This window comes from Propithecus coquereli, unplaced genomic scaffold (genome assembly GCF_000956105.1).
Source record: "Propithecus coquereli isolate 6110/MARCELLA unplaced genomic scaffold, Pcoq_1.0 Scaffold224, whole genome shotgun sequence".
Taxonomy (NCBI): domain Eukaryota; kingdom Metazoa; phylum Chordata; class Mammalia; order Primates; family Indriidae; genus Propithecus; species Propithecus coquereli.
In genome coordinates, this window is record NW_012147634.1 from 2,305,414 (window position 1) to 2,319,225 (window position 13,812).

At 33.6% G+C, this 13,812-nt stretch overlaps 1 protein-coding gene across 1 annotated transcript in view; it reads left to right on the plus strand.

Moving 5' to 3' along the window:
- The window catches only part of ADAMTS19 (ADAM metallopeptidase with thrombospondin type 1 motif, 19), a 238,790-nt gene that overhangs the window by 72,041 nt on the left and 152,937 nt on the right, over positions 1-13,812 (plus strand). The window contains exon 7 of the mRNA XM_012645041.1: positions 13,262-13,305. Coding sequence (XP_012500495.1) covers positions 13,262-13,305 — 44 coding nt within the window. The remainder of the gene's footprint in view (positions 1-13,261; positions 13,306-13,812) is intronic.

Below are 13,812 nucleotides of genomic sequence, written 5' to 3' on the forward strand. Positions count from 1 at the left end.
GAATGAATTCAAACTTACCCAAGTTCAGGGTGATAAGCCAGTAATTCACCTGCCTTACGGATACTCTTCAGAGGAAGATAGCTGAATCCTGAGTCTCTAAAATATGTCATCTACAATGTCTAGAGTAAAATAAAAATCACTCAAGCAAAAACCATGAAAATGTGACCCATGGTCAAGGAAAAGTAGTCAACAGAAAATATCCTTGAGACAGCCTAGATGGTAGATTTGGCAGATTAATGTAGTTATAATTGGAGTTTCAGAAGAGAATAAATATGGGTAAAAAAAATTATTTGAGGACATAGTGGTAGAAAATTCCTCATATTTCATGACAACAACATATAGAACCCTAGGCACATCACAGGAAAATTGCTGAAAACCAAAGATAAAGAAAAAATTTTTTATCAGCCAGAGAAAAGAAATACATTACACAGGGAACAATGTTCAGATCAATGGCTGTCTTCACATAAAAAAAAAATAAGTTCAAAATACAATGAAACAATATTTCTAATTATTCAGAGAAAGAAAAACTCTCTCAACCAACAATATTAATACTTATTGAATTCTTAAGGGTACTATCTTAATCTCTGAAAGGATATCTATTAAAAAATTCTACAGCTAACATTGTACGTAAGGGTGAAAACAATGTTTTTTCCTTAACACTGACAGCAAGGCAAAGATGTCCCCTCTTACCACTTTTATTCAATATTTTACTAAAAATCATAGCCAATACAATAAGGTAGAAAAAAGACCAGGAAGAGATGAATATTAGGAAAAAGAAGAAAAACTCTCTTTTCACAGGTGATATGACTCAGTACAAAGAAATTTCTAAGAAATCTAGCAAAATATTGGCCAGAATTTATAATTTGATTTGCAAGACCACAGAATATAAAGTCAATCGTTGTATTTATATATATTGAAAATAAACAATTGGAAAAAATTTACAGGAACTTCCAAAACCATGATATATACTTAAGAATGATTTTAACAAGATATATGGAAAAACCCCTAAAATGAAAAGTACACAGCACCGTTGAGAGAAATTAAACATCTAAATAAGGTTCCTTCATTGGAAAACTAAATATTATTAATATGTCCATTTTCTCCAAATTAACTTATAGATTCAGTATGATCCCAATGGAAATCTCTATGGACCTTTTTTAAAAATAGATATTGACAAGCTGATTTCAGTATTTATTTGGAAATGCAAAAGATCTAGAAGAATCAAAACAGTTTTGAAAAAGAACAGCAAATTGGGTGGACTTATACTATCTGATTTCAAAACTTACTATAAAGATTAGGAAATGAAGACAGTGTGGTTTCAGCAGAAAGTGATATAGATCAATAAAGCGGAATAAATAGTCTGGATAAACCCAGATATATATGGTCAATTGATTTCAGTAAAGCCGCCAGCGTAATTCAATGATGAAAAGATAATGTACTTGTAAAATTGGACTAGAATATCTGGACACCTGTGCACTTGTGTGAAAAAAAATAAATGTCAACCCAGTTAACGTCATGTGTAATGTTAATTCAAAATAGATCGTAGACTTAACCGTGAAAGCTACAACTCTATTTTAGTAAAAAGCAGAGAAGAAAACCTTCATGAACAAGTGGAGGACAATAATTTTTTATATAGGATGCAAAAAAACTAATCAAAAATATTAATAATAATTTGATCTTCTGCAAAATGAAAACCATCTCCTGTTCAAAAGCTATTCTGGAAATGAAAAAACAAGCCCCAGAATTTAAGAAAATAGTTGCTTTTCATGTGTCTAGCAAAGAACTTGTATCCAGAATATGTACATGTATATGTGTGCTTTATACACAAATATAAATGTTTAAAACCCAATAAGAAAGAAAAGATATGAGTCTTTAATAAGCATAAGAAGAGATGCTCAACATTATTAATAGTCAGGAAAATGCAAATTAAATCCATACCTGTGTGAATGGCTTCAGTTTTAAAAATTGAAACACTCAATAATGGTGAGGATATGGAACGCTTCTCAATTGTTGGTGAGATTGTAAAATGATTCAAGCACTTTGGAAAGCAGTTAGTTTCTTACAAAGTTAAGCATTCACTTACCGTATAACCTACATCAGCTTCTAGATATTTAACCAAGTAAAGTAAAAACATTTACTTACAGAAAACTTTCACTTGAAAGTTTATAGCGGCTTTATTGATCATTGCCAAAAATTGTCAGTGACTTAAACGTTCATTTACAGGTGAATGGATATATTGTTGGGTATTCCTAAAATTGAATACTCTTCATCAAACTACTGATAAATGCAACAGCATGGATGAGTATAAAAAACATTGCATACTGAGTGAAAAAGCCAAATTAAAAACCGAGATCAGAGGATTATTGCATTTATGTAAAGTTCTAGAACAGGCAAAATTAATCTACAGTGTCGTATGTGGCCTGGTTGGAGGGTGGGGAAGCTGACTGCAGAGGCACAGGAACTTTCTGTGGCGAAGGAGACGTTGCCTATCTTGCTGTGAATATGGGAGTTTATACATTTGTCGAAATTCAGCCATCTGCTCATTGAAATTATGTGTATTTTGTGTAAATTTTACCGCAATAAAGTTGGTTAAAAGAAAGAACAATAGTGAATTGAAGCTGGTAGAGGGGTTAGAAAGAAGACCCAGGCGGACGGAGCAGAGGCCTCTGGCGGTGTGGGCTGAGCTGGGTCCCAGTCAGACGTCGAGATCGATGAGTCCCTTCCTCTCTATAGCAGCAGGTCTTGGAAAATGTTGATTATGGGACTGAAGAGAATGATAATTATAATTAGATTATTTATTTATATTTTTCCCTTATTACAAATACAGTGTATTTATTGTGGAAATTTGATAAGTACAAGAATAAGGATAAAAATTTGTTTACAATCGTACTACCTAGGAAGAATTACAGTTAACATTTTTAGGTATATTTCTTCAGTTTTATTTTCTGACTATTTATATAAGTAAATACATATATTTACAATACTGGGATCATAGTCTACATGCAAGGTTTGTTTCTCCCCAACAGTGTTGTGGCATTAATTTCATTCTTTATTTCCAATGCCATTTATCTCTTCAAAATTCTAAAAAAAAGTTTAAAAATTTCCTACATCCAATTTTTTTTATGTTATACAACTTTAAAACTAACATTCTTTTTTTTTATTTCAGCATATTATGGGGGTACAGTGTTTAGGTTCCATATGTTGCCCTTTCCCCCCTTTCCCCCCAAATCAGAGCTTCAAGCGTGTCCATCCCCCGGATGGTGCACATCACACTCATTATGTATGCATATACCCGTCCCCTCCTCCCCGCTCCCACCTGCCCGACACCCGATGAATGTTATTCTTATATGTGCACTTAGGTGTTGATCGGTGAAACCAATTTGCTGGTGAGTACACGTGGTGCTTACTTTTCCATTCTTGGGATACTTCGCTTAAAACTAACATTCTTAACGGACCACTCTTCATCGTTGCCTCCCTCGTTGCCACCTTCCTTCACTAGGTAACACAGATATTCTTTTAAAAAATAGAAAACAAACAGTGGTGTGATGTATTTTATATATACAAAGAACATAAAGGATAATATAATTAACACCTGCCTGTTTATCCCTCCATTTAGGAAACAGAACATCGTCTGTGGAGTTGAAGTCCTCATTTTAGATACTGTTTTATAATCTGTATTTTCCCTTAAAAATCTATTTTAAACATTTACTTGCCCTTAAATATTTCTCCAGGAAATGTAGCACAATTCTATTTTATTTCCCAAGTAATGCATATTCTCATAATAGAAGTTTAAATATAATTTCTAAACATACTCTACATATAAACATATTCTTATGGTAAAAGTTAAAGAAATACCTTAGTATTTATAGTAAATTAACTTTTACCCAATTTCTACTGCTACTCTCTAACCCTAAGGTAACCAATGTCAAGAGTTGGCGTGCATGTGAAGAATACTGTTTCATGTTACATAAAGTTTTCTCTATTTGTGTTTTTCACTCTACACTGTGTCTTGCAAGTCTTTCTGTGTCATTCACTGTGGGAAGCAGAATAATGTCCTTCCAAAGATATCCACGCTCTAATCCCTCGAACCTGTGAATATGTCCATTGACATGGCAAAGGGATTCTGCAGATGTGATTAAATTAAGGATCTTGAGATGGGGAGATGATCCTGCAATATTTTAGTCACTCCAGTATAATCACAAGAGTCCTAAAATGTGGAGGAAGGTTGCAGAAGTTCAGAGTCATAGATGGACTGGAAGCTGCTACAAACTTGGCTTTGAAGACAGAGGAAGGGGCCACAAACCAAAGAATGCTGGCAGAATCTAGAAACTGGAAAAAGCAAAAAAACAGATTATACACTGGAGCCTCCAAAAGGAATACAGCTCTGGTGACACTTTTATTTTAGCTCAGTAAGACCTATCCTTGACTTCTGACCTCTAGAGGTTTAAGATAATAAATTTGTGTTGTTTTAAGCCGCTAAGAGTGTGGTAATTTGTTATAGCAGCAGTGGGAATCGGATGTACTCATGTTGTTCTAAAATTAGTTGGGAGTAGGAGCACACATACTGTATATTGCATAAAAGTATCCTATAACTATGTTTAATTACTTCTCTATTTATGGAACTTTCTAATTTTTTTGCTCTTAGAAGAAAACATCCTATAAATATCTTTATATATGTTTGTAAACATGTTAGCACTTAGCGTAGATTAAAAGGCACTTGCTGTGTCGGTGGGTGTGCGCACGTGAAGCATCGGCAGATGCTGGCAAACTGCTCTCCTTTCACTCCCTGTGGGACGAGGCTCTCTTCGTATCTCTGCCTCCAGGGCCAGAGCAAGTGAGAACCAGCCCACTAAAGACGTGCTTTATCCCTAAGTGACCTGCCACCATTTGATCAGTAAAGACTAAATGAATATTTGTGTAATTAAGGAAAAAGTATCTCTTTTTAGTTAGTGTAAGTGTAAAGGTGATCGGATCCTTAACATTTTAAGGAAGCTGTGAAAAATAAAACAAAACAAGAAAAATGTTCATCTCCATGAATTCCATGTTCTTATCCATATTTGATAGGCTAAACTCGTAACCAGGCCCAGTTTCTAGTAAATGCTCATCTTAGATAATTATTAAATGTTGCATATTATGTGAGCACATTAGCAGGAAGAAACTTTAGCTCACAGATTAATTTTGATCTCGGCTAAAATGCATAAAGTTATAAATCCAGACCTATCTGTCAAATTGTTCTGTGTAGTACAATGAAGTAAATAGTTTAAAGCTGACCTAGTTAGTGCTTGCGGGCTCATAGTAACAAAAACACAAAACCTGTTCTCCCAACTGCCACTCTATGATTTCTTAGTGTAATTTTCACACTTTGCATTTAAATCATAGAGAAGGCTTAAGTCTATGTCCCTTGGAAATGGGACATAGACTTTAATGTAAAAATTAAAAATGTAAAAAAATCTTTAATGTAAAAATTCAATTTTATTAATGATGGTTTTGCCTTTCATGTTTATTGAAATGCTTTTGGTTTATGTATAATACTTCTGAAAGTTAGTTTTAAACAAATGCCATTGGCAAGTAAGATAGAAAATTTAATAAAACATATAAATTGCAGAAATATCTTGATTTAATACAAATCACAGAATTTTTGAATGAATCATTTATAGGTGTATCCCAGGGTACTATAAAACTCTACAGTGAGACTTATTCTCAGATGCATCTTCGTTCTTGGAAAAAGGCTACATTTCATTTGTTTTCAATGTAAATCAGAACTTAAGCAGAATTTATTGACCTTCTGCGTTGCCAGAGTCTAACACTATCGTTTGCATAAATGCACGCCGTGAGACTGTGATGAGTTCAGGCGCGCTGCGTCGACGCGAGCCAAAGCTGAGAGAGTTTGAATCCACAAGATCACAGGTCTGGGAAGCAAACAAATCTCTGTCCTCCACCCCACAAAAAAACTTGAATACTTTTCAAATTGAGAGTACATCATTTTGATCCTCTAGAAAGAAGCTGAATATTGAAGATTTGAAGATTTAAGAATTGTAGTCTGAGCTGAGGTTTTAAATCCTGCTGACGATTTGTTCCTCAGTTTTAGTGAGAGGCACCTCCAGTGCTTTAGGGTGAAAGAACTTGCATTTTTTTAAGCAACGTGCTTTATTCCTGTGCTTGCTAGGTGGACGGAAATTGGCTTTGTGGGGGACTCTAGTGCCCTTGACAGCAAGCAGTGCATCTGTCATGGCTTCATCATGCTGTTTAGTCACAGATGAAGTCCCTTGTTTCCCATCATGTGAATCAAACAGTCATGTTGCAGCCTCATGCATTGTGCTATGATGTATTATATATTTAGAACACACACAAAAAATCCCTTTCCCCTACATCTGAATATACTTTACACTTAGTGATTCTTGGCCCTAAGGTGAAGATTTGATTTTACATGGTTCTTTAACTTTCTGCATTGCCATATTATTCAATATCATCTGTTTTGGGTGTTTCTTTCTCCATTTGTTTGCTGGCAAAGGCAGTTGAAAAATAGGACTATCCATTATTCAATTCCTCAGACTTCTTTCTCATTGATCCTGGGGCCCTTATCACATTACAGAGGCGATGTGTGTCATCCTCTTCTGTGCCTTCATAGTAGAAGCCTATTTTATTTATCTTTGTGTCCTTCCCGTTAGCTAATGCTTGGCATGTGAGAGGCACTTAATGAATCCCACCACATCCGATTGTATAGGTTGTGCTCTACACGACAGTAGAGGGAACCATTTACATTATTGTGTATGTAAATGTGCCCCTACAATTATGCAGTGTGCAACCTATACAACCAGGAGTGGTGTCCCTGTGAAAAATTTTATTTCTATAGTTTCCTATGTATAGAAATGCTAAATATATTTTGCCATTTACTTACAATAAAAATGCCAGAAAGCCTTTTCCATTCCTCTTCATCTATAGTTACATTCGGACTCCGAATATATTAAACCACCAGTGGAATATACTTTCCTTTATCATTTGGCATTGCTTTTTAGCCCCAGAGACCAACTTTGCCTAAGTTGAGCCCCAGAAGAGATGACTTCTTTGGTGTATTGTAATAAGTAGAAAAGCTTCTGTGTAGTTCTCAGAATCAAAGGAATACCTGAAGAGCCAGGCTTCACGAAAGGCAGTGAAGAGGAAGGCTCCAGTGATCTCCTCCACTGGGTTTAGAGGACTCGGGGGCCATTCACATTTTCTTAATATATTTTCCACTTTGCATGCTCTGAAAAGTGGGCTCCAGTCTGGGGAGCAAATTTTATGGTTGGAAGTTGATGACTAGAATACTCTCACCAGAAAATATAATGCAAAAGAAGGTGGTTTCCCACCAGAGAGATGCCAGGGGCTGGCGTGTGGGGTTTACTGCAGTTAGGACTGTCAACTGTCAAGGAGCCGCTCGACTTTTATAAAAGGCCCTTTATAACCCTGGGAGTCAGTGTTGTGATGGAGAGCAGTCTTGTTTTTCACAAACTTTACAAGGTTTCTAGTTTCATATCTTGTATATTGACGGCGATGCTGACTGCTAGTTTACTTTGGAAGAACTTCAGGGTACGGAAGCTAGATTGGTTATGTTTTAGAGGATACAATTTGAATGTGTCTTCCCTCATTTATCCAGAGTTCTTCTAATCTTGGCACATTTTCAAAATGACCTTTTATTTATTACAACAAAAGGCATAGATATTAAAACTCCCAATGCTGATAGACAATCTAATTATTTAGTTCATCAAAATTTGTTTTCTTTGCTATTTAATTTTTAATAAGTAACAAAAAATACATTCACTTGGCAATATTCATTTAGTTGGACCAGTAGACTTTTAAGGCCTTTGCAAGCAATTTTGATAGGATTATGTTTTCCATATATAAAATCAATGAAGATTAATTTATCAAGTGGTAACAGCCAACGTTCAAGTATCAAGAATGGATTTACTAGTTTATAGATTTAATGGAATAAAAAATGGGAGTATATTGGAGTAAAATATTAAAATTTGTACGAACTGATGAAAACATGTTATACTGTTCTTACTATTTGGAAATACACAGTAATCAGGAGACAGCACATTGTAACACTATTGTGTCTACTGTGTTTTGGGGATGACCCACTGCCTGCCCAGTCTGATGGGAGGGCCTCTGTAGTGGGTAAGGGACCCCCTCCCTGTCCAGCAAAGTATCTCTGGCATGCATTGTAAAGCAAACAGAGGCAGGGGAAGGCGTGGCCACTAAAACAAACCAAAGCCAAGTATTTGAGGATAGAGTTAATTGAGAGAGGAAAGGAAGGGAGGAGGGATAACATTCAAGAGGGTCTGAATTTCTGCCTTACTTAAGTCCTAATGAAATATTAGAGAAGTGTTCTCAGCTAAGAGACCCACAGGAATAATAATTCTTCCAGTGATTCTTTATGAAGCAATTCATGTGATATGTACTTGAATTATTTTTGCTATTTATAACTGCAGAATAATAGGTATATTCCTAAATATTGGATGTGATTTAAACAAATTAATTTTACACTAAGTCCTTTTTGTGCCTTGTATTAAAAAGATATTATTTATGGTTATGTTTTATCTTCTCTATTCCAACTCTATGCTTCTCCCCATTACTCTTGTAGTTGAGTAAATTCTATGTTTCAGAGAATCGTCTCTGTCAGAAATTAGCCAAAAGAAATGGAGAACAATTTTAATAATTAATTGTTGACATTAAAATACTTCATTCCCTAGCGCATTTACACTCATGGCTAGACACATACATATATTTTTTCTCTATTTAAACTTTTGGAAGAAAAGTAACAATATAGTAGTAATCACTAATTTTTATAATAATTTATAACCAACATAATCTCCAATTGTAGAAAGATATTTTTGAACAAATATTAAATAGCATCTGAGGTCAATGTAAACCTTTTATTGAGGCATTTATGCAGTCTTTTAAAGAGTTTGGTAAAAGTAACTGCATGATGTAAAAATGTAATAAAAAATAAGGCCTATGTGGCTTGTTTCCATGCATATTAAAATCTGATGTTAACAATAAACAAATCTATCATTTCACTTCACTTAATTCCTATACGGCAGGTCACAGATTGAGTTCAGTTCCTTTAATTATGTGATAATCTGGCTGACTAGCTAAAATCAGAAAATGTCCCCATTTATAGACATCTATAAACTGTAGAAAAAATATAATAAACATCCTTTTACATGCATGGATGAGCCAAAAACAAAGCAAACTTTGGCAGCAAGTGTACTGAGCATCTGAGGTAATGTCGTAGCTTCCCTGAGGGAGTTCGCTGGACTAAAAAGTTTGGGTTCTTGAGTTTTAATGAGGCTGCGCAAAGTGGGGAAGTGGAACTGAAATGGTTACATACAGCTGGAATTCATAAATACTTAGACCTGTAATGAAAGTGTGAATCGGCAAAAGCTCCGCCAGCAAGCACAGGTTGTCGACAGGAAGCATTCTGTGTCATCCATGACCCCAGGTTAGGAAAAAAATGGTTCCCCTGGGTATTCATTACCGTGGATCTGATCCCAAAGTTGAAGCGCTTAGTGAAAGCATATGTAAAACTGCTCTGGAGGGATTCTCTCTCAACTTACACCACACAAGGCAAGCACAAATAAAGTACCACCGACTGAGTTCATAATAGAATTCCAAAATGCACAATGACAAGATCTTCAATTGGGAGAATCCAGAGGTGCAATAAAGAATAATAATTTTTAAAAAATATTGAGAGGGGCTTATAAAATAAGCATGTTCACATGATTAAAAACAACCAAAAATTCAAAATATGAGAATAAGATATTTTTGGGAAAAAGAACAGTTGATTTGAAAATTGAGGGAAATAGTACTAGAAAAGAAATATGGTACTTACACTTGAAATCTCAATGTCTAAGTTGAAGAGCAGATTAGATGCGGCTGAAAAGAGCATTAGTGAATTGAAAGATAGATCTGAAGGGTTCTCTCAGAAGGCTGCATAGACTTGTTAAGAGATGGAAATACAAAAAAGTTTTTGAGAATTACAGACATCAGAATGAAAAGAACCAACATATTCCTAAAAGAGTTCTAGGAGAAGAGAATAGCTAGAATGTCAGAGAGATTAACTACATAGATAATGGTAAGATGTTTTACATGTTCCTGGATCTTCAAATTGAAAAATATACCAAGTACCAAAGAAGATAAATAAAAACCATTTTGGTGCCTAGACATATCTTGGTGGGACTATGGAACTATAAATACAAAAAGAAATATTAAAATGAACTAGAAACCGAATGCATAAAAAAGAGCAAAAAATATGATCACAGACTTCTAATCAATATTTATGAATGCTAGGATAAAATGAAATAATACCTTCAATGCGCTGAACGTCAACCTAACATTCTATACTCAGCTACTGTTCTATTATGAGTAAATGCAAAATAATGAAAATAAAGGCAAAAAAGACTGGACGAGTTTACTATTCACACAATCACTGAAAGAGATATTGAAGGATGTACTTGAAAGAAAAGAATAACGAACTCTCTAGAAAGTAAAGCTATAAGACATAACTGAGAAAAGAAATTTCTAAATATATAAGCAAAGCGCTAAATATGCAATGATGGTTTTAAAAAACTATCTAACTTGAGATTTAAAAAATCAGTATGTAAGTATAATATCAGATAAAAAAAATGAAAGATTAAATGGAGAGATTAGATTAAAAGCATTTAATATCCTTGCTTTTTTCAGGAAGAGGCTAAAGGCAGTTTTTAGCTTCACTCATTTAAAGGGTGTATGGTAGACAGAATAATGTTCCCCTAAAGATGTCCATGATCTTAAAGATAAGAGAGTCTGGTCTCCAGAGCCTGTGCCTGTGTTGTCTTATATGACAGAAAAGACCGTGAAGATGTGATTGTGTTAAAGATCTCGAGATGGGGAGATTATCCCGGAGTGAGAGAAAGACGGAGTCATGAGAATCAGAGAAAATGATGGAAGCAAAGGTCAGAGTGATGCAATTGTTGACCTTGAAAATAGAAAGGGACCCTGAGTCAAGAAATGGATAGCCTCTAGAACCTGGAACCAGATTCCCACTTAGAGCTTCCTGGACACAATAGTACAAACATATTGATTTTAGCCTGGGAAAACGCATTTCAGGCTTCTGGCCTACAGACTGTAAGTTAATAAATTTGTGTTGTTTTATGGAATTTTTACCACAGCAATAGAGAACCAATACACTGTACTTTAAAATGTAAAGGTGATAATACATCAAACACAATTTAATGTTAGTGTCAAAGCAATAGCAGAAAAAAGGGAGATGAAAATAAAACTGATAGGAAGAAAGGAAAACGAAGAAAAGAACAAAGAAATATCACTTGGTAAATAGAGTAACAAATAAGGTAATAGAAAAATCCAAATATGTCAATAATAAAATCAAAAAGGAATAAATTCACTTATAAAGATATTATATAACTAGCTCTTAAAATTTAAACCATATGCTATTTATAAGAGATTCAGAGAAAATGAAAGCTGAAAGTAAAACAACGGAAAAAGATATGCCAAGGAAATACTAACGTATTACTAATATATTAGTATTTAATATCATGCACAGTCAACTTTAAAAACAAATGCATAAGTGATAAATATGGTTTTTACACAATAATCAAAACAATAATTCAAAATAATTTCTAAGAACTTACAGTTAGGTACTTAATAGCTTAGCTTTGAAAGAAACAAAGCAAAAGGTGGAATCATAAAAAACTTAGAACCACAATGGAATTTTAATAGTCCTTCCTCAGTAACACATAAAAATCAATCCAAAATTGGTCATTCCACTGAAGAATTGTATAGCAAAACTTGTGATAGCTAAATCTAGTGAGCATGCATTGAACTCTGCTTCAAACAATTGAAGAATGTACTTTTGAAACATTCAGGGAACATTCACAAACATATGTGTAGGTGCTAAATCACAAATGCTGCCGATGAGCCAGCCAAGATGTGAACTGAAAACTAACATTATAATACAATTACCAACGTAGATCTCATTGGTGAATCAGCTGAAGTATGTGCTTAATTTTTAAAGTTTTATTTTTCATTTAGGTGTGGCATCCAGATCCTATAACTGAGAGAAGAAATGTTTTTTTTTAAAGATGCTTTTTCATTTCTCATTCACACACACAAAAAAACCAATTTCAGTATTATTTGTAATAGTAAAAGTTCTGTGGAACCTAAAAGCCTCTCAATAGAAAATTGCTTATATTGTGACACCATATTAGCAGCAACAATAACAGCAACAAAAAAACCAACAAAACATCACAGCTAACTTTTGATAGCTTACTTTGTGCCTGTCATTGTTTTAAATGCCTTATATGTGTTAACTCATTTGACCTTCACAATGAACCTATGTTTTTAATGTTTTATATGTGTTAAATCATTTACCCTCTGTTGTAGTTATCATGATTACCTCTGTTTTTTAGACGCGGTGACTGAGGCACAGGAAGTAAGTTGCGTAAGGTCATGTAGCTCATAGGAAATAGATAAAAATTTTGCTTTCTTATAGTCTGCCTACATATCTCATAACTCTTAGTTATTAAGTTCTCTTAAATTATGTTCTATGGAATCCTAAGTAATTGGTAACAAGAAGGAAATATTCTTAGGGAATGCTCACTAAGATTTGGTGGTCAAATAAAAAGCGAAAATTACAGAATATTATTCCTAGTTAGATCCCAGTTATATAATAATACTAACTTCCTCATACCTTTATTAAAATGATTATCAGTCATTTAAAATTTTTGTCAATCTTGTGATATAAAATGTTATATTATTTTATATAATTTATACTTTTAATTATATTTATATAAATATTTATGTTATTTTAAATTGTATTTCTTATGTTTAAATCTTCAATCTGGAAATTATTTCTGTGTTACATGAAGTGGAGATCTTCCAATATTTTTTCAAATGGAAATTTTTATCCCAACACCAGATACTATTTTTTGGAATAAAACAATGAAATCCTATAAAATTCAGAACAAGATGGGATTTTATTTTTGAAATATTATCTATGAAATGGGACAGCAGTATCTAAGGATTAAATCATATATAAATATAGCATAACATTTAATCTTCCATTTTCTTAGAATTAAAAATTAATCTTATTCTTAGTTTTATTAGATTTTTGGACACAAAAGTGTGATTCAATTTATCATATAACTATAAAATGAGTCACATGATATCTATTATTTGTGCAAAAAAATTTATCTTTAGTTTGATTTTCTATTTTTCTTTCAAGGAAAGATTTCTGTGTACACAAAGATGAACCATGCGATACCGTTGGTAAGTGTATGTAAAAATTTTTACACTTTGGGGACTTCTGGAGACTTGAACACATTGCTTGTTTAAGTATAGGAAATTGTTACACTGGTTTTAACCGAATATTTTTTAAATGTCAAGAATACATGTTTTATACCTATATGTTTAATCATTTGTCAATACTTCAGTTATGAATGAAATAGCTTAAAAACATGTATAAACTATGCAGTGAGGATAATTTTGAAGTGATGCATTAAGGCTATCCTCAGTTGTTTTGTTGTTTTCTGAGAGACACATGAGTTCAAAAAAATTTTAGTATTATTGGTAAACCAAGACAAAATTTGTTAATGATATTATTATTGACTATTTTGTACTATACCTGATTTGTTTTTGAGTTATATATGCTTGAAGTTCTTCTCAGATTCTGTCAAAATAGTTTTGCCCAACTTGTGAGGATTTTTTGCACGTAAAGTAGCAAATTTTCCACATTTTGTGTTGCGTATCTAAAATCCCTAAAATGTAACCATGCAG